The sequence below is a fragment of the Vitis vinifera genome, chromosome 6 (assembly GCF_030704535.1).
Source record: "Vitis vinifera cultivar Pinot Noir 40024 chromosome 6, ASM3070453v1".
NCBI lineage: Eukaryota > Viridiplantae > Streptophyta > Magnoliopsida > Vitales > Vitaceae > Vitis > Vitis vinifera.
Window position 1 is genome coordinate 15,495,409 of NC_081810.1, and position 21,701 is coordinate 15,517,109.

Here is a 21,701-nt window from a genome sequence, read left to right on the forward strand (position 1 = left end):
TCGATGCAGCTGTCTTTATGAAGGAGATAGTAGCCATTCTCAAGTTTTGGCGGTGAAGCTAAGTGGATTAGAAGTACTGCTATCCAAGTAGTTGGCTTTCTACAGAAGAGGGAGCTGCGGGGGCTGCTGCTCCACCACCACCCCCACCCACCATAGAATTTATTTTCCTTCCTTTTTCTGTTCTTTTTGTTAAGGAATAAAACTATTTTCCTTTTTTAAATAAAAATTATAAAAGGGTTTTAGAATAAAAAGTTGGCTAGAATGGGTTTCATTAAGCTACGTGCAGATTATTTGCTATTTTTATTCAGAAGCGGAACTTATAATTATGCAGATGCCAAGCATCATGGCAACTGGCTAGTTTGTGGGCTTCATCTTCTTCTTCCTCTTATTTATATATTTATTTTTTGTTTGGCATCATGGCCTGATGGAGCTTTGGTATCAGGTGTCATACTAGGAAAAATTCTTCCTTGGACCTTATTTAGGGTATTTGGAAACAAAATGAAATTAGACAATTACCAAATGCATGCTCGACTACTGTATTTGTGATTGTATTGCATTTTGATAAAATCATTATCCGTCTTGGAAACTTCAAGGACTTGTAAAGGGTTGCACATTTATGTTTTTTTAAATTTGTATAATAATATTAATATCAATCCATTTGGTAAAAAAGTTATATCTGTTGTTATAACTGCTGTGCTTCCTTTAATGGCTGGCTGCTTTGATGTACTTATTGTGTAGGACAATAGGTCCAAAGAGCAGTTTGGGAATGACGATCGCTCTTCATTAGAGGTATGGTTTATGATAAATTTTTAGTTTTGGATTTTAAGGGAAATCTACCTTGTTAGACCATAAAGGATAGGGAACTTCTTCTTCTTCTTCTTCTTCTTCTTCTTCGTGTGAATTTTCACTTGTTTTTGACGCACATGCACACACTCGTATGACTTTTCATTTTTTGTGACACACCCACAGATCTTTATACTGCATCAGATACTTTTGCTTAGAGGTACAGATAGCTTTTGATGTTTCATAATTCCATTTCTTCTTTGTCAACTAAATTAGGATGTTGCATCTTTACGTGCAAAGATTACAGCATTGGAGGAGGACCTGCAGAAATCACGTCAAGAGTCCTCTCATTATCAACAACTTTGCCACCAGCTTGAAAAGGTAATTACATTTGAGTTTCAGGTAGAGTCACTTCTGTTCATTTGTAATGTCTGATCCTTCTTGTTATTGTGATTTGTGCAGGAATTGAAGGACCTAAAAGATCATGAACAGCAGATGAAGCCAAAGGTATTGTTTCTGATGCTTTGTTTTTGTTCTTAATAATAAGATGAAGGATGTAATTTTACATGGTCTATAAATTGGTCTTCACTTCAAGAGCATATTCAGGGTACATATTTGAGTATTGGTTGATTTATTGAACTATATTTTTAATTGCTCTTAAGCTTTGTCAAACTAGCTGAAGCAATCCTCAAGCCTGTAGATTCTTTTGTGGTTAAGTGCTGGACAAATCATTTGTAGTAGTGCCTTTTCCATAAAATGTAGCATGCATGTGTGAGTAAGAGAGAAAAACACACCCATACCATTCCCCATTCCATGGAAAAGTACTGTTTGCACTTGTAAACAGTATGGATTTTGTGGGGGAAGTGGAGCAAGTAGAATCATTTGGTTCAGAGTTTCGTATTGAATGGGTCAACCTCTGTTAATTCATTGAGGGATTCCGTTGTTGCTGTTATTGTTGTGTTGTGTCTTTATTTTTATTTGTTTATTTATTTTATTATTATCAATTTTTTTTTTTTGAAAAAGGATCCTTTAAGAGACATTTAAAGGTTTGCATGTGTACTTTTTGTCCTCTTTAGGGTGATGATGGGGAGGGGGAGTAAGAGGAGGTGATAAGGAAGTTTGGAGAAGAAATTTTCCTGTTAACTTGAGTGATTGTGTGCTTGGCTCAGGAAAAGGAGCTTTAAGGATTTAGAATCGATTGAATCTCAACAAGGCTATCATTGTGGGGAAATTATATGAGGAAGAGGGTCACAGGTGTTTAGAGAAGAGAGGCAATAGCTGCTATCATGCAAAGCCATTTGAAACAAGGAGGATGAATTTATTGTTTGATCTATCTGTAATTCTAGGGGTGATGGGCTTAGAAGTAAATTTGGTTTAGTTATTTAGTGTAGTAAAGTCCTCTCAAGGGTCAATTTCTATATCTCTTGGTGATTGCTGCTAATTGAGAAGCCAAAGTGGCAGATATTGAATTGTGGAAGGTGGTCAAGGTCATTGGAATCCAAGGTCTATTAGAAGGTTCTATAATTGGATTTTGGACTTTGCATTATTGTTGTGATCTTGTATTCTAGATGTTGTTCTTCTTGTATTCTAGAAGTTATGAATAGGTGGATGTTCTTTAGTAAAATCCTACTGTAAGGATTTGGGTTCAGATCATAGTTTGACTTTCCCACATAGAAGGTTTGGAAGGCACCCCACCAAAATTTGGTTTCTTTGTTTGGGAGGGAATTCTCAATTTGAAAATGAGACAAAGCCTACTGGGTCAAATTCCTCCTCCCCCACACGCCTCTGACAATGCACCAGTGATCCCTATCATCTGGGAAGATGAAGCCTTTTTCAGAGTACTCACTTCCTTGGTGACAGTAGCAGGTGGATAGTACTCCCAAACTTCAATTTTTCTTGTTTGTAGAACCTCTGGACTGCCCCTTTTTCTGAGGCCTTAATTAGCTCTATTAGGTTTTGAGACACAATGTTCGTGTCAAAATAATATAATTGTGGCTCTTCAAACTTATAATATTTTAGCAGTTTTCAAAATATGAACTCTGACTAATATTAAATATTGCAAAAAATTATTAGGACAGTGATAGAATGGCAGAAATTACTATTACTTTAGGAGAAATGGTAAAAAACCTACACAACCTGTAAAGTTCCCTTGTTGAACTCAAAATAAACTGCTTTTTCTCTCCTTTTTTTTTTCATCCTTAATTTATGGTATAATTTTCTCAATAATTACCATTCCTTTCCCCCCTATATATCTACTTCCATTACATTTCCTTTTTCAAAAAAGAAAACATCCAGTTCTTTCTCTTGTGGGTCATGGAGGAGGATATTCATTAGACAATCGTGACTTTAACTTGAGTTTAATATATTTATGCTTGTTATCAATACATGCAAGTCTTGGTGGATGTGCAGACTGGTTTTGAGAAACTTATGTCACTTTTATGTCCCAAGTTGGTAAATGGGTAGTTTTCAATGATATTACATGTGCTGAGTTCTTTTTTACTACTATTTCTGTTTTCAATAAAGGGGAAAACCCAGAAAAATAAAACTGAAAAGCATTAGGGTGTCGTGGGGTGAAACTTGGAAACAAGTCCGCAACTGTAGTTATTATGGTAGAGATGAAAAAAAATCAGTGCTGCTACTCAAACAATTGAATTTTATTATTTCTGTGATTTTTTGTCAGACACCAGCAAGATTCAATTCTTTTTAGATGAAATGACTGAAAAATCATGAAATAGGAATGTTTCTTTATTATCACTACCTCCATACAGACTGAAGAACACTCAATGAGTGGCTCCATTAACTGGGAGGCTTGGTTAGTCGCTCATTTGTTGCTGGTTGAGATTCTTGAAATCTGTTCTAGTCTGAGGCAATAACTTCTCTTCTATTCCACCATGATCTGGTCAGTTTCCACAAATATAGATGAATTCTAGAAGAGTATTTGGGAGTGCAATCTAGGCACTCTCACCCCATTACTTAATTAGCAATAAATGAGGCATGTCTGTTAGCTTTTTAAAACAAAGAATTTCAACTAACACTTGATTTTCATATGGTATTAACCATGCTGCTATAATTATTGTCTTCATGGTTCTGAATATTTTTATGAGCTGTTGAACATTCTTGTGCATGTCAAGTCTACTAATTGTGGGTTGTGCCATTGTCCTCATAATTCCAATTTTGGTTTTCTACCCTGATGCAGAGAATGAAAATAATGTCTGATTTGCTGATATCGGTTTCAAAAGCTGAGAGACAAGAAGCAAGGATGAAAGTACGGCAGGATTCTTTGAGACTTGGCAATGTGGGCGTAATCAGGTGCCATATTCATTTGGTTCGCTTTTTGGTGTAGATGCTTAGCATGAATCTTTTATGCCCAAGAATTGTGAGAGGAAAGGAAAGAGCAAAAAGGAACTGAAAAAGAAAGAGTGAAAGTGAGTACTCAATGGTGTTAGGTTATAGAAACAAAATTAGGACAATATTGACCTATTGAAACTTTAATTATTTTTTGATAATAATTTATATTGCATATTATAGACAAATATGAACCAATTATACAGACAAATATGAACTTATAAAAATGCTCGATTGTATTAGGAGCTATTTTCAAGGAGAATTTGTTATGATAAGTTTGGTTGGTGGGCCTAAAAATAAGGGATAGTTATCTCTTATTTTTAAATTAGTTTTCTATTCAAGTTAGGGTAACTAGTGTAACAAATCCTAGTCCTAGAGGTCTGTAAAGTCTATGCTGTAGCAGTTGTATTTATTTATTCATATCCATAAAAATTTAAGTTTTTTCCATAGTTTTCATGTTACTGGAGCCACCTCTAATCCTAGGGATCTATTATTTGTTATTTGTTTTTTTGTTTTCCCTTTTTTGTGTCTTCTCTCTTTTAAAGGTTTCTATGTAATCATATTTGGAGTGACTGAAGAAGAGATGTTCAAAAGCAATTCTAACAGTTGATTCAACAATCTGTTCATGAAACCCCGGCACTTTAGATCACAACACAAACTGAATGGGCAGAATTATTTACAGTAGTCCCAATCTGTGAAGATATTTGTTTGTGGGAAGGAGATGTTTGGATATCTCACTGGTTCCACAAAGCCACCCAAACAGGAGAATGCGATGGTCTTTCATACATGGGATGCAGAGAATTCCATGGTTATGGCATGACTGGTTTATACTCAATGGAACCTGATATTGGTCAAATGTACCTTATCAACAACGAAAGGGGTGTGGGATGCTGTTGCTGAGACCTATTCTGGTGTGGGAAACTCGGCTCAATTATTTGAGATTAGAACTTGAATTCGTAGATGAAATAGGAGATCCAAAGCATGACCAAGAACTAGACCAGCACTGTGATGCTGAATGGGAGTGCACTATGATAGTGCTTGAGACAACAGGATGCATGGAAAAGAGAGGGTTTTTGAGTTCCATGTAGGCCTTAACTATAAATTAGATGAAGCTAGGGTGAGAGTTATTGACAAGGAACCTTTTCCTTTCTATTTGTGAAGTATTTGCCTATATTAGGAGCAAAGAGAGGAGGAATGTGATGATGGATGGTGAACAAGTCTATCAATCAATGGAGAGCTCTACTTTGATTTCTGCAGTGCCTGAGAATGCCTTGACAAGTGGACAGAAGGCTCTCAAGAAGGCTAAAGAAAGGAGAAACAGTTTGGTGCAACTATTGCAACAAGCCAAGGTTTACCAAAGAGAATGCTGGAAGCTTCATGGCAAGCCTGCAAATCTGAAGAACATGATGTTTTCTGATAAGAATAATTGTACTTTCTTGGCAGCAGGTGGTGGACATTAACTGACGAACTTTGGAGGACCAGATTTTTAGCTTTTCATGATAGAACAATTAAAGCTACAGCACAGGTTTTTGAACCAGTCCAAAAATGACTCAAATCCAACACCCTCTTATTCTCTAGCCTAGCAAGGTAATTTCTTGATACCTTAAGTGTTCATTCTGGAACTAAAACTCCCTACATCATTGATTTAGGCAGAGTTTTTATACATGAAAGTGTAAGGCATAGCGTTTTTGTTCTTGTGAGGCAAGGTGTAAGCCTCAAAGTATTAAGGTGTAAGCCTTTTGAGACCCTAATTTTTGTCAAGGATGTACACCTTTCTAGAGTTCAATTTTTTCCACAATGCCTCAAGCGATTTTGCCACATCTTGCCCTGAGATGTGCTTCATGGCACACCTAAAAAATGCCATTGAAATCCTTGGATTAAGGAGCAGCAGATAATATGCCAAGTCTTTCAAATTTATTCTCTTAATATATTCCATGTTTTGGTTGTCAAAAAGTAAGATTTGCCGATGATCTTTTTCCTTAATTGTAGGGAAGGGTTCTATCCTTATTTCAAAAAATCTAATGTTTTATTTGGTTCTTCATGTCCCTAATCTCTCTTGCAATCTTTTTTCTATTAGCAAGTTTTCCAAAGATTATCATTGTGTTATTAAATTTTTCCTACTAGCTGTGAATTCCCAGACTTGAATTTGGGGAAGAGGATTAACAGTGCTGGGGAGGTGAATGGGTTCTGCCTCTTTGATGATAATGCTACTCTAGAAGGACAAGCTCAAGTAGTGAATAACTCTTCTTCTCAATCTAGTGAGGGTGTAATCATGTTATGGCATTGTTCAGGGGATCAACCTAAAGTTTTTGCACACTTCTTGGGAGAAACCTTATGACTTGTAGTAAGAAGCAAGTAGTTGTTATTAAGAGTAGTGTAGAAGTTGAGTTTCGAGTTGTGGCACATGAGATGTGTAAACATCTTAGGCTGAAAAAACTCTTGGAAGAGTTAAAGATATGGGTGGAGGCTCCTATGAGAATGTACTATTGGAACAAGGCAACCATAACATCGCTTATACTCTAGGACAACACACAAGACAAAACATGTGGAGATTGATCTACCATTCATAAAGGAATGATGGAAAATGGACTTATTTGCATGCCTTTCATTCCAACAAAGGAACAAGCGGATGTATTCACCAAAGGACTACCTAAACCAACATTTAAGTCTTTAACTAACAAACTGGTTTGATTGATATCTTCTAGTTTGAGGGGGGATGTTAAGATGTTCGACTGTTTTCAGAGCTATTTTCTAGGCGAATTTGCTGTGATAAGTCTAGTTGGTACACCTACAAATCAAGGATAGTTATCTCCTATTTTAAATTACTTTCCTATTCAAATTGGATAACTGATAACCATTTTCTATATGTTTGTAATATATATATTTTGTATCAACTGTATTCATTTATTCATATCAATAAAACTAAGTTTTTCCCCAATCTGTTTTCAAAACTGTAATCATAGAGTTCTGTGACCTGTATTTTAAAATTGCCAATGACATGTGAACTAGCATAGCGAATGTATGATTTTTCATGTGAATAAAGAATCACAACTTTATATCTGGAAATGGGAGAGAGAGAGAGAGAGCGAGAGAGAATGCGACGGTGAGTGCGATGGTGAGGATGGGGAAAATAGCTCGGCGTCGCGTAGCAGAAGGAAGGAGTGCAGCTTCGCAGTGGAGTCCAAGGCGTTCGAGATTGTTGTGGATGATAGAAAAGGAAAACCCGAAGTCCTCATCAGGAGAAGAAGGGAGGGGTTTCGTCATGGGTCCGCTTGGGACCGGAAAGCCTAGGGTTTTTCTTAGAAGGGCTGAATCTCTGTATCAAGTATGAGAAAGAAGCAAGATGGGGAAGGGAATGGAAGGAGCAGGGGAGAATGTACTCTATGACGCGAGGGATAAACAGAGCGGGGGGGTTTATCCGGCTAGGGGTCTCCAATCTAGAGAGGAAGAGGTTCTGCATTTTCATCCTGAGAGGTAGAAGGGATAAAAGGGGGTGGATGATCATGGCGGAGAAGCTTCACCAGCTGGTAGGAGTTCTTGGTGGAAAACCAGAAAACCAGGAAGTAAAGGCTGTGGGGAAGGCTGTTGTGGGAAGATTGTATGCAACAGTAGCGAAACGGCCACTATTGGGCAACCCAAATGTAATCGTAGCGAAGGCTAAAAGGGAGGAAACAATAGGATTATTACAGAAATTGGAATATTGTGTTGTGGCGAGCTGGAAAGATAGCTCAGGGGGAGAAGAAGATCTTGAGAAGTTGGGGCAATTTTGGGCAAAATCTTGGGGTCTAAGAGGAAATTTAGGGTTGGCTAAGCTGGAAAAGGAAAGAGTTCTGCTGGAATTTGAAGATTTGGAAGAGGCAAGACGTGTTGTCTCCTCTGGAAATCGCTCGATGGGTGGAATCTAGGTAGGGTTGGAGCACTGGAACCCTAAGAGTGGATGCTGGGCAGAGGAGGAAGAAAGAAAGGAAATTTGGGTGAGAATAGTTGGGCTCCCAATCTCGTTATGGAGTCCGATGATCTTGAAGAGAGTGGGGGACAAATGCGGTGGTTTTATTATAGCTGATGAACAGACAAAGATGATGGGCGAGCTTTAGTGGGCTAGAATCTTGGTGAAATCGAGAGGAGAGTTTAGACCGAGCATCCTGGAATTCGAAGTGGAGGAGGAGGTCTACGCTGTATCCTTATGGTGGGAATGTCGACCGGTGCTGAGGAGAAATCGCAGAGAAGAAGCTAGCCGACAAAGCAGTGAGGTTAGGGGTGAGGGTGCCTCACGCGCGGAGCAGCGAGTGGCGGAGGAGAGGGTGAGCGTGAGGCTCGAGACATTGAACTCGTCAGATGAAGGGACGAGTGAGCAGGGGGTCGGGTCGGGTCGGGCGAAGGCAAACCAAGATCTAAGCCCGACAACCCGGATTTGGGCCTCAACCGGTAAATCATTACATGGGTCGCATACCTTAAGTCCAATCGCGGGCCCAAAGGAGACAAGGAGGGTTGCTGGGCTTGGCCTGGCCCGCGGGTCTATGGGCCTTAAGATGAAAGAAGTGGTAGTCAGTGAGGTTGGCTTAGAAGCAGGCCCTTCGTATAGGGCTGAAGATGTGGGCTGCCTTGCCAAAGGCCCAGTTTCGCCAAAAGACCAATCTTCAAGCAAAGGCCCAACTTATTCAAAGGGCTGCCTCAAACAGCTTGATCTAGATGGAAAGCCAAGGGAGGGCCCAATCTCGCTAGTAGCCCAAGCTCCAAATAATGACCTTCAGGAGAAGGGCTCCCTATTGAAGTGCTTCATCTCAAGTAACGGGAATCCTCCTGAGACAAAGCCCTTTGTTGCGCGGGAGACTGAGGATATGAGGAAGCAACAAGGTGTGGCTAGGTTGTCAGAGACAGATAGGGCGCTGGAAGAGGAATCACTGAGGTATGGAACGGGGTCTTGTTCTTAGGGGAAAGGGCTTTGGGGGCTCCTCATCTCAATTCTCTTCTTTTTGATCGGACTCCGGGGGGGGGGGAGTTTTACGATAGTTTTGGGGAATTGGACGAGGAAGTACGGGTTGATAAGACAATGTGGTTAACAGTGTATGAGGGTTGTAATGAAAAGATCAATGGCTGTAGGGAATTGAGAGTAATCAAAAGCAGTAGTGACAAAATCAGGGGGATGGATGGGGTCTGTGACATATATGATGTTCAAGCCGAGAGAAGTGAGCCTGAGGAAAAATGGGAAGAGAGTAGCTTGGCAAAGTTTAGCCAGTTCTTGGGATTCCTGACGGAGGGGCTGGAGAAGGAAATATTGAATTTTTTGATTAAAATCAGAAAAAGACGGGAGAAAATACATAGTAAAGAGTTACTGGAAAAGTCTAAGTTTGAAAGGGAGTTAAAAAGACTGGAATGTTCTGTAAACTACGAGGGGGGGAATAAGCAGAAAGGCTCGGCACAGGGCAAAGGGCGCCAAATTGTGATTGTCTAATGAAGTTGAAAATCCTGAGCTGGAACGTGAGGGGAGCAAATGATAGCTCCAAAAGAAAAATTATTAAGACTTTTATAAGGAACCAGAGGGTGGATTTAATCTGTATTCAGGAGACAAAGATACAATCTATGTCGAAAGGCATTGTGAGAAGTTTAGGCTCCGGGAGATTCCTAGATTGGAAAGCTGTGAACGCGGAGGGGGCTTCGGGAGGAATTCTTATTTGCTGGGATAGAAGGTCTTTGGACATTCTAGATTGGGAGGAGGGACATTTTACGCTATCTTGCAGATTCCGGAATGTAGAAAATGGAGCTGTTTGGGTTTTTACGGGAGTGTATGACCCTTTCTCCAAAGTGGAAAGGGATGAATTATGGGAAGAGTTTGGGGCGATTAGAGGGCTGTGGGAAGATCCCTGGTGCTTAGGGGGGGATTTTAATATCACTTTGTTTCAGAGGTAAAGGAGTAGTCAGAGGAGAATAAGCTCAGTAATGAGGAAGTTTGCTGAGATTGTGGATGATCTTGGGCTGGTGGATCTTCCCCTACAGGGGGGAGAATTCACTTGGAATGGGGGCCATAATAATCAGGCTTGGGCAAGACTGGATAGGTTCCTTGTGTCCCCTAGCTGGGTAGACCAATTCAATGGGATTACCCAAAGCAGGCTGCCTCGGCCGGTTTCCGATCATTTCCCAATCACGTTAGTGGGGGGTGGGATAAGACGAGGCCCGACTCCATTCAGATTTGAAAATATGTGGCTTAAGGTTGAGGGATTCAAAGATCTTGTGCATAGCTGGTGGCAGGGAATTGATGTTAGGGGCAGTGCTAGTTATAAATTGGCTGCTAAGATGAAGGAAATCAAACAGAAGTTGAAAGTTTGGAATAGAGAAGTCTTTGGAAGGCTGGACTGTAACAAATCCTCAGCTTTGCAGTAGGTGGAATTCTGGGATAGGAAGGAAAGTGAGAGAATTTTGACTATGGAAGAAACAGAGCTTAAAAAAGAGGCAAAAGAAAATTATAAAAAATGGGTGCTTATGGAGGAAACTCATTGGAGACAGCTCTCAAGGGAAATATGATTGAAGGAGGGGGATAGAAACACGGGTTTTTTCCATCACATGGCAAGCGCCCATCGTAGAAATAACTCATTGGAGAGAATTAAGATCAATGCGGAATGACTGTTAGAGGAGCAGGAAATTAGGGAAGGAATTGCTAATGCGTTTCATAATCTACTATCAGAAGATATGAGGTGGAAGGCGGACATTGGGAGACTTCAGTTTGATCAGATCAGCCAGCAAGAAGCTGAGAACCTGGAGAGGTTCTTTATAGAGGATGAAATCCATGCGCTTTGATGGAGATGAATGGGGATAAAGCCCTTGGTCCGGATGACTTTACTATGGCCTTTTGGCAAAGCTGTTGGGATTTTGTTAAAGAGGAGATTCTAGAAATGTTCAAGGACTTCTACGAGTATAGCTCTTTTCTTAAGAGCCTCAACAATACTTTCTTGGTTTTGATTCCCAAGAAAAGCGGGTCTGAGGACCTTGGAGATTTTAGACCTATTAGTCTCCTGGGGGGGCTCTACAAGTTATTGGCTAAAGTGCTAGCTAACAAACTGAAGAAAATAGTTGGAAAGGTGGTTTCTACTTCTCAGAATGCTTTTGTGAGGGGAAGACAAATTCTTGACGCTTCCTTAATTGCAAATGAAGTGATAGACTCGTGGCAGAAACGAAAAGAAAAGGGCCTTATTTGCAAATTGGATATAGAAAAAGCTTATGATAGCATCAATTGGAAGTTTTTGCTGAAGGTTTTGCAAAAGATGGGTTTTGGGTCTAAGTGGGTGGGGTGGATGTGGAGCTGCCTATCCTCAGCTAAATTTTCAGTGTTGGTTAATGGGGTGCCTGTAGGTTTCTTCCCTATCACTAAAGGCCTTAGACAAGGAGATCCCCTGTCTCCTTACCTCTTTGTTATGGGAATGGAAGTGCTAGATGTTCTTATTAGGAGAGCTGTGGAGGGGTTTGTTTTATCAGGGTGTAACATAAGGGGTGGTAGTAGACCCCCTTTGAACATCTCTCATTTGTTTTTTGCTGACGACACAATTATACATTGTGAGGCTAGTAAGGATCATCTAACTCACTTAAGTTGGATATTACTCTGGTTTGAAGCGGCTTCGGGCCTAAGGATTAACTTAGCCAAGAGTGAAATCATTCCAGTTGGAGAGGTGGTGGAGATGGAGGAGTTGACTGTTGAGCTAGGCTGCAGGGTGGGGTCCTTACCATCTCAGTACTTGGGTCTTCCTTTAGGGGAGGGAGAAATATGGAGGGGAAAATTCATCTTGTTAAATGGGAGGTGGTGTGTACAGACAAGGACAAAGGTGGGCTAGGCCTTAGGAAGCTAGCCCTTTACTTGGCAAGTGGATATGGAGGTATGCTTGTGACAAAGATAACCTTTGGAAACAAGTGATCAAGGTGAAGTATGGGCAGGAGGGTCTTGGTTGGAGGCCAAAGAAGGCTAATGGGGTGGTTGGAGTAGGGGTTTGGAAGGAGATTTGGAAAGAATCAGAGTGGTGTTGGGATAACATGATGTTCCGAGTAGGGAAGGGCAACACGATAAGATTTTGGATAGATGTGTGGTGTTCTGATTCAACGTTGTCCCACTGTTTTCCTCATCTCTTTGGCATGGTTGTCCAAAGGAACTCAACGGTTGAGGAAATGTGGGATCAAAGTTCAGGTCAAGGAAATTGGAACCTAAACTTTTTGAGGGATTTCAATGATTGGGAGTTGGATACGGTTGGGGATTTTCTCCATATGCTGAGGGGTCATAAGCCCTCTTTGGAGGAAGACTCAGTCCTGTGGAGGCAAGGAAGAAGTGGTCAGTTCAGGGTCAAGGAAGCCTATAGTTTGTTGACTAAGTCTAACGACACAGGTTTTCCTTCAAGAAGCATTTGGGTGGCAAGGGTGCCAACTAAAGTTGCATTCTTCGTGTGGGAGGCGATGTGGGGGAAGGTGCTTACTTTGGATAGACTTCAAAGAAGAGGGGTGCAACTTCCAAATTGTTGCTTCCTGTGTGGATGTGAAGAAGAAAATGTAAATCACATCTTTATACATTGTACAGTGGTTAGAGCTTTGTGGGATGTTGTTTTTGGTTTAGTTGATGTGAAATGGGTTTTTCCAGAAATATTAAAGGAGGTCTTAGCTAGCTGGAGGGGCTCGTTTGTGGGGAAGAAAAGGAAAAAGATTTGGGACGTCATTCCGTTATGTATTTTTTGGACGGTGTGGAAGGAGAGGAATAGATTAGCATTTAGGGGGGGAGTGTTGAATATTCAGAAGTTAAAGAATTTTTTCGTCTGTAATTTGTGGAGTTGGGCCAAATTGTATGTAGGTGAGGAGGCGTTCTCCCTTATAGGCTTCCTGGAGTGGATAACATCCACCTAAAGGGAGGTGATTCTTTTTGTCTTTGTTTTTTGAGGCCTTAGCCGCCTTGTATATTCCCTATATACTTTGTGGCGTTCTGCCTTTTTAATGCATATCCTTTACTTATAAAAAAAAATCTAAACAATGCATGCCATTCACTCTGCAAACTACACATTGTATTCATAACTAAATTAGTTCTTATCATAACTTACCCTAAATGTTGGAGGTAAGAGTCATGAGAGGGGAAGGTTTGAAGGTTGGAGGTAGAGTTGGTTTGGGGTTGACTCTAAATCTTTTGAGATTTCGATGGAGCTGCTCACAAGGAAGCTTATTGGGGTCATCACTTAGAGGGGAAGAGGTTTCTCTTCTTGGATTAGATTTGGAGAGAGGGCTTTGTCCTTGCTTCTGGAAGGGGTGGAGGCTTGTTGCCAAAAGAAGGGTTTGAAGGTTTTCAAAAACTCTTGGCTGGAGGGGGGGAGAAGCTATAAGCTTCAGTTACGTAGCAATGAGGCCGGTAGGTAACTTTGTTGTTCTTTTTTTTCTGCAGAAGCTTATCGTTTCGTTATAATCTTTTCCGAAGGGAAGGGACTGTTAAGGGGATGGACTATTTTGGCTCAAAAGTTGAGAGTCTGTGGAGTAGAGCTTCCGTTCAAGGCTGTTGTTTCTAGGTTTGGTCCTGTTCAGAGAAGAGAGCCTTTGAGAGATGCTATTGTTGTTGTTGATTGGGGAATGGAGTGCAAGTTGGTGTGGTTGCAGTTTGGAGGTGTTAATGCATTCAACAAGATGCATTCTCTTAACTGGTGCTTGGTGGGACGGTGGGGAGACTTCACGGATGATGCCCCATTGTTATTGCCCTTGAAGGAGTAGGCTGGGTACCATTGGAGGCTAAAGGGAACCTCATATTGTACTTGTTGGGAGGTGCTTTGATTTTGTTTGAATTTGAGAATCCTAGGGAGGTGGAAAGGGTGTTGCAAGAAGGAAAGTGAGTTTTCAAATAGAAGACTTTGGTGCTGGAGAGATGGGTTTTGACAAATGGTTGTTGGAGAAGGTGTTCTTGCTAAGGTTGCTTGGGTGAGGATAGTGGGCCTCCCGCTTTGTCTTTGGCATAGAGACTTCTTCAAGCAAGTGGGAGATGCTTGCGAGGGTTTTTTGGGGGTGGATGAGCAGTTGGTGGGTGGAAAGAATTTGCAATGGGCTAGAGTTTTAATCAAAACAAATGGGAGAACGATGTCGAGGAAGGTTCAGGTGGTGGTAGGGCATCTCTATTTCACAGTTTACCTATGGTGGGAGCTTCCTCGGGTTGCTTCGATTACATCCGACAAGGAGTGGTTGGAAGTAGAGAAGAAGAGGCAAGGGATTACATGCATGCCTTGTCGAGTGGGGAAAGTGGGGCGACGACCAGCAGGTGAGGTGTTGACTTCTGGTAGGCCAAGAGTTACAGGAGATGCAGCTTCTTCAAGCTTTTTAGAGGAGGGTTGCTTCTAGAGAAGATGGACACTACTGGGGTTGCATGCGAAGAGGGTAAGTAGTCAATTGCTGTAGAGGAACTTAAAGTGGGATTAGGCTACTCTGTTAATTATGTGGGTTATGGTAGAGGGGTGGCCTGGCCCTTAGAGGGGGCCCTAAGCCCTTTAAAAGCGGTGTGGGCTAGAGATGGTAGTTTGGCTCAATCCCCTTCTATTTTATATTTGGCCTAGAATTGCTTTTTGAGCCTTGATCCTTTGCGGGAGAGGGAAGGTCTTAAGGCTTAGGTGAGCTTGGTTCCTTCTTGCGAGGCTGATCTTTGCCCTAAAGTTGTCAAAGAGCGGGGCGGTAACTTGTTATCCCCAATGGAGGGCAATCTCTCTCCTGTTGATGAAGCTTTGGTGGCGGAAGCAACCTTTTTCAAGGAACGATGAACCACTTGTCTTCTTCTTCGAGGTGGGGCGCCTCATTCTTCTACTTCTTCATCATCCTCTCCTATGGGTAAGGTTGGTGAAGGCCGATGAGACTTGGGGATGATCTGTTGGGGAGAAATGGCGTCAAAGGACAAAGGGATGGCGATTGTAGAAGAGGAAGCTAGTGATGTTCCCCTTGCTATGGTTCTGAAGGATAGGTCGTTGTTGAACCTTAAGTTAAACTATGACGTCGTGGAACTAGATAACTTGGGTGGGGAGGAGGAGTCACAGTTAGCTCTGGACAAGGGTTGTGTCCTAGTGGAGGTGAGGAGGAACCCCTGCCTTTTCTCAACGTAGCTTCAACAAGTTAGTGTCTTTTAGCAATTTTTTAGGGCTTTTGATGAATGGATTTAAGGAAGAAATTCTGGCCTTTTGAGATAACTGGAGTTCCGTACTAATAGGGAGACTGCGAGGCAAGTGTTAAAAAAATCTAGTTGTGGAGGGTTTAAATCTGAGAGGGAGCTACGTAAATTGGAATGCTCTATTTCTTATAAGACTAACTCCTTGGTGGGAGAAGAGGAAGAAAGTCTTTTGGGGAATTAGCAGAAGTGTGTCAATGAAGCTCAAAATCTTTTCTTGGAATGCAAGAAGGATAAACAAGGGGGATAAGCAGAATCATTAAATCAATGATTTGGTCTTACTCGGCCGACCTTGTCTACCTTCAAGAAACGAAGGTGCAGCTCATGAATGATAGCCTGGTGAAGAGTCTGGGTGTGGTGAGGTGTCTAAACTGGGGGCTAGTGGAGGCTAGGGGTTAAGCATGGGGTATCTTGGTTTTTTGGGACAATCGGGTTTTGGAGCTCATTGAGATGGAGTTAGGTGCCTTTTCAGTTTCTTGTTGCTTTAGAAATTGTGAGGATAATTTTGTTTAGATGTTCACTAAGGTGTATGGCCCTGTTTTGGCAAAGGGGAGGGAAGACTTTTGGGATGACTTGAGTGCCATTAGGGGTCTCTAGAATGATCCTTGGTGTGTGGGAGGGGACTTCAATGTAGTAAGATTCCTAGAGGAAACAAGGAGTTGTCAAAGGTTATCAACTTCTATGGGGCGCTTTTCATAGTTCATTGAGGAGATGTGTCTTAAAATCTCCCTTTATCTAGTGGGCTGTTCACCTGGTGTGGTGGGTTAAATAATAGGTCAGCCTCATGGATGGATCGTTTTCTTGTCTCTGATGATTGAGAGAATCATTTCAGCAGGTTGTATCAAAGCTCCCTTCCTAATCTAATCTCAGATCATGCACCAATCTAGTTTGATAGCGGAGGGATAATTTTGTTTAGTTCCTCAAACCCAATCTTGTTCTTTTCGGCCAATTTTGTTTGGAAATCAAAAGCCTCTTCAAAGGTCAAGGCCTTTGCTTGGTTAGTGGTGTATAAGTAGTGAATACCAATGACTTGAGAAGACTCTACAAATCCCTTAGGAGAATTGATTGACCATATTTTTATACATTGTCCATTAACTTTGGGGCTTTGGCATAAGCTCTTCAACTTAGTCAATATGGTTTGGGTGCAACCTAGGAGTATTGGAGATATGATGATTATCTCTTTTTGAGGATTTGGGAATTCAATCAATGGCAAGACTTTTTTGCAAATCGCTTGCCTCATTATTCTTTGAATTGTGTGGTAAGAGAGAAATGTTAGGATTTTTGAGGAAAAGTGGAGAACACAAGGGACGTGGGATCTACTTCATTTTTACTATTCCTGTTAGGCCTTTTGTACCATCTCTTTTAGAGGAGTTCCACTGAATGTTATTCAACTAAGCTGGCTTTCGGTTTGTAATTCCAAAGTGGTGGATAACATTGAGAGGAGTTGATTTCAGTTTATGAGCTATTTTGTGTATGCCTATGGTATAGTTCTCCTTGTATGGTGGAGTCTACTCTTACTTTGATTGGGTTTTGTATTCTATGAGAAGGATCTCTCATCCTTCTCTACAACTTTTATCAATATGAATTTATCTTTGTTTTTGATTAAAAAAAAAGAAAAAAGAAAAAAAAAAGTTTTAGGGAGGGGGGGAGGCGGGGGGGAAGCAAATTTTAGGTAAGGGGAGTGGTTTTTTTGGGAGTAGACGCTTGAGGTGGAGGTAGGAGAATTCTTATTTTCCTACCGTTTTAGTAGTATTGAAGAAGAATTTTGTAGTTGTTTTTTGGGGTTTTTGGCCTTGTCTCAAGGGTTGGAGAGGGAAACTTTTTTGGAAAGAGGTAGAGGATATTAGGAGCTTGTGGGAAGATCTTTAATGTATACTTTACTGTGGTGAAATTTCCTTTTGAAAGAAATATAATGACTTGTATTTTAGCAGCAATGAGACACTTATTGGAGTTTGTTAAGAAATTTAATCTTATGGATATGCCTTTTTCAAGAGGAGAGTTTATATGGAGTGGAGGGACAAGAAGGGATTCCCATTCCAGACTTGATCACTTTCTTGTGGCTAGTGATTGGGAGCATTACTACTCCAATTTGGTCTAGAGTGTGCTGCCGAGGTTAGTCTTTGATTATTCCTTGATCTTGCTAGATGGCGGTGGTTTGGAAGTGTTAGAACCTTGTTTAGGTTTGAAAATATGTGGCTAAAGGTGGATGACTTTAAGGACTTGGTGAAGAATGAGTGGGAAAGCTATGATGTGATTGGATCTTTGAGTTTTATTCTTGCTGCCAACTTGGAAGCTCTAAAAGAAGAACAGGTATTGTGGTAGATTATTGTTATTGAATAAGACTTAGAGAAAACCTCTTGGAGAGTGAAGTCTAGGGACTTATGGCTGAAGGAAATTGGAATAAGTTTATGGTAGATTTTGGGGATTAAAGGTCAAAACATTTTGAGAAGTAATAAGGCCCTTGAGCTTGATGGCATCAAGTTATTCTTGCAATGATGTTGGGATACAGTCAAGTATGAGATAATGGGCCTCATCAAGGAGTTGCATGAGTTGGGCTCCTTTTAAAGAAGCCTTTATGCCACTTTTCAGGTATTGATCTCTCAAAAAGGGGGTGTGGAGGATCTTAAGAACCCATTAGTCTAGTTAGAGGCTTATACAAGCTGCTAGCTAAAGTGTTGGACAACAAACTAAAGAAATTAATTGGGGAAGTGGTCTATGATTCAGCTTGCCTTCTTGGGAAGTAGGCAAATTTTAGATGTAGTTCTCATAGTAAATGAAGCCATTGGCTCAAGGTTGAATAACTCATATGAGAATTCTTACAACCATATGAACCAGAACTTTTTTATTTTAGTGATAGGATGGAGTTTTGCCAAGGTGGATTGATTGGATTAAGTTTTGCATTTCATTGTTGAAGCTTTCAATACTTGTAAATGGAGCCTAACAATTGTTTTCCATGATATGAGGGGATTGAGCTAAGGAGACCCCATGTCTCTGTTTTCGTTTGTGTTTGTCGTGGAAGTTTTCTGTTGGTTATTTGCTAGAGTAAAGGAAGGAGGCTTATTTAGTGGTTTCAAGTGGAAGGTTGTGGTGGTGTGGGAATTGAAATTTCCTATCCTTTGTGTGCAAATAATATTCTTCTTTTCTGTGAAGTTAAGGAGCAAATATTGTGTTAGAGATGGATTCTTCTTTGATATGAGGCCATTTTGGGCTTGAATTTTAACTTGGAGAAAAGTCCATTAATCTCTATTGAGGGGGGTTCCCAACAAAGAAATTTATGCATCAATATTGGGTTGTGGAGTGGGTGATTTACCCTCCACTTATCAATTAATCGTGTTGCTCCTTATGAGTTAACAATAGTTTGGAATGCAATGGAAGAGAAGTTCCCTAAAAGATTTACCTCATGGAAGGGTTATTTATCCATAAGGGTGAGTGGTTAACAATTGTTAAGAGCATGCTTTCCAGGTTGTCAATTTATTATATTTCTATTTATGTTATTCTTTGAGTAGTAAAGTAGAGGAATCAATGCAAAGGGGCTCTCTTAGGAGGAAGTGGAGGTTGACTTAGACAAAAAGGCTCATATATTGAGTTGGCTACTGTCTGTATAGATAAACACATTGGAGTTTTGGGAATTGCAAAGCTTTTGCTTTTTGTCAAGGCTTTTCTTAGGAAGTGTTATTGGAGGCTTGCTAAGAGAGTGAACAACTTGTGGAGGGAAGTCATCTTAGGGAAGTTTGGTGAGAAGGTGGGTGGACGGTGCTCCAAAGTTGGAAGGGAGATGGGTGATTTTATGGAAAGCTATTAGGAGTGGTTGGTAGGTTTTCCAAGCTATTACTTACTCGGAGATGGGAAATAGAGGGATTGTTTGTGTGAGAGCGAGGAAAAGTCAGCCAACCACATATTGCTCTATTATGGTCTAGTTAGTGCTTTGTGCTACTTTTTTAGTTTCAGCTTTCTTTGGTTCTTGCTTAATCGGGAAAAAGAGGTTTATCAGGGTGGCACGACAGCTCTGCTAAAAAAAAAAATTGTAGTGAGTTTGGAGAATGACCCCCTTTTGCTTATTTTCGACTATAAATGAAGGGAACAAAATTGGAGGACTCTCAAAGATTTGGAGCAGTGGTTCAAGCTTTAACTAAGTCATATCTATGTTCTCTTTTCTTGTGGTCCAAGAAAACTTTGGATGTGGGTCCTACGTCTTTGTTGGGTTTCATTGATTGTTTGAGTTCTCACTAAGATTTTGTTGTTCTCTTTTCTTGTGCACTGCTTTTTGTTAGGGGTTTCTTCTGATAAATTCTTTCTTACCTATAAAAAAAATGAAAATAAAAGAACCTATTTTTTGAAGTTATGCATGTGTGCAGCTTCCATCTCATTTTTAATGACTGTAGTTTTGTTTTGAGAAAGAAAAAAGGTTCCAATTTTTATGATACTGAATCTGGTTATTTTATTATAGTTCTGGTGGCATAAATCATTTAGCAATTATTTATTAGAACACCAACAATGTTTATTGGTTTGCCATTGTTTGCTGTGTTTTTAGCTTCACATAATAGTTATCATGAAGTGAAAGGATAGCTCTTATTGCACTCAGAAACATTGCACAAGTTATATATCACCTTCCCTTAAACTGATAGTACTATTCCATTATGCACTTTTTACTGGACTTGTGTTTTAGCACATGCTAATGACATTATATTGACATCAAATCTACTGCCTTTACTGAATTGGTTTAGTGACAACTTGGTGAGGATAAAAATATTTATTCACATGGTAAATGATTCATGTTGGTGTGCTATGCAAAAAATTTGGCACATTCATTTGGTGAATGCTATAGATATGTATGTGAGTATGCATGTGATTTTGTGCCTACAGGGAGGCTTTCCATTCATATTGATGACTGTGGCATAGGAAAATGCTATAGTTCTTAGCTATCTATTCAACATGATTATTTTAAACAAGTATTTAGGACCACTGTATGAAAAGATGTTTCTTCAATTCTGTTTCTGGACTTGTTACTATTAGTTTTAAAATAAGAAAATGCCAACTGAACTGACCTTTTTAGTCTTTGAGGATTAAAATTCTCATGTAATTCTTTTGTGCTACTCATTGTATTTAAAGTTTGTTTGAATGATCTTCTTTTTATTGCAGAGCTGGAACTGTCATATCTGAGACATGGGAGGATGGGCAAACATTGAAAGATCTCAATGCTCATCTTGTATGTTCTTGTCTGATTTGTTATAACCAGTGAATTTCTCTTCATATGCTTGCTTTATATCTTTGTCTGTGGCAAAGTACTTCTTGATCTTTTCCTTCATAAAATTTGTACTTACTAACTTATTACTTAATGTGAACATTAATTTACAATGGTGGATCCTACTGTATATGCTTAATAATTTAGCACAATAGAACTAGAATACGTAGTAAGTACAGTCTTAGGGTCTTACGCTACTTTTTTTTTTCATGTTACTAAGGTTCCTAACATGCTCTTGGATATCCTCCATGATATTCTCTTATCCTTGTTCTATGGTACTTTTGATCCTTGTAAATTATACTTGTGTTTGTAATTTGTATCTTGTCATTTGTAAGTTGTTAAATCTGTTTCATCTCTAACTTAATTATAAGCAGCATAGTTGCAATTTTCTATCTCAAGCAAACTTTTTGTTACTTAGTTTAACTTGTGAAAATTGGTCAGCATTCTAAAACTGCTTCTATCTTGAGTAAAAGTTTGTGAATCGCTGCTGTTTATACTCTTTGAACTGGGATATCTAAATGAAGTTGCTGGCTCTTATTTATTACTTTGCAGACTACCAAATCATGTATTTTAAATTCCACCCTTTTTCCTATTTCCAGTGAGATGTTACTCAAGGTTTTCGTATATGATTAAGAAACCATAAGTAGTTGCATAAGTATCACTAACACATTCTATCATAATTTATCTTAATCCTTTTGCTAGTGCCTTTTTGTTATGGTTAGGGCGAGAGGTTAGGGATGAAGAAGAGTTAAGTTCATGCGCTGGAGTAAGCGTGAGGGAGAGGCAGCTCCTGGGATTGATGTGCTGTTTGAGTGTGGAGGAAGTAAAAGTGGTGCAGAAGGTGAAGGTGGTAGACCTGCAGAGGGTACTGTACTGTAGAGGAGTCAGAATTAGGTGGCAAAGGTGGTGGGCCAGCGGGCAGTGTGGAGGAGTGGAAGGGAGATGAGTTGGGCCCAGGTGGGAGTCTCCCTGCGAAGCCCTTGGACCGTGTGTTTTGGGCTGAGGGGTCCAAAGCCCAGGAGAGTGATAATGGGCCAGGCAAAGGCTTTTAAAGAGAAGTGTGGGCTTGAGGTTGCATCAGCCCATTCCCTTAATGCTGTTAGTGGGCTGCCCCTTCTCTCTAAAGAGGCTAGGGCTCTTGCAAAGCCTTTCATTGATGGAGATTGGAGGGCGAAGGAGGTGCTG

General features: G+C 40.3%; 1 protein-coding gene across 2 annotated transcripts in view; it reads left to right on the top strand.

Moving 5' to 3' along the window:
• LOC100265049 (serine/threonine-protein kinase TOUSLED) overlaps positions 1–21,701 on the top strand; it is a 48,309-nt gene that overhangs the window by 10,580 nt on the left and 16,028 nt on the right. For both annotated transcript variants that reach the window (XM_002276939.5, XM_010653323.2), the window contains 5 exons: positions 739–789; positions 1,060–1,164; positions 1,246–1,290; positions 3,980–4,092; positions 20,414–20,480. In XM_002276939.5, the coding sequence (XP_002276975.1) occupies positions 739–789; positions 1,060–1,164; positions 1,246–1,290; positions 3,980–4,092; positions 20,414–20,480 (381 nt within the window). The remainder of the gene's footprint in view (positions 1–738; positions 790–1,059; positions 1,165–1,245; positions 1,291–3,979; positions 4,093–20,413; positions 20,481–21,701) is intronic.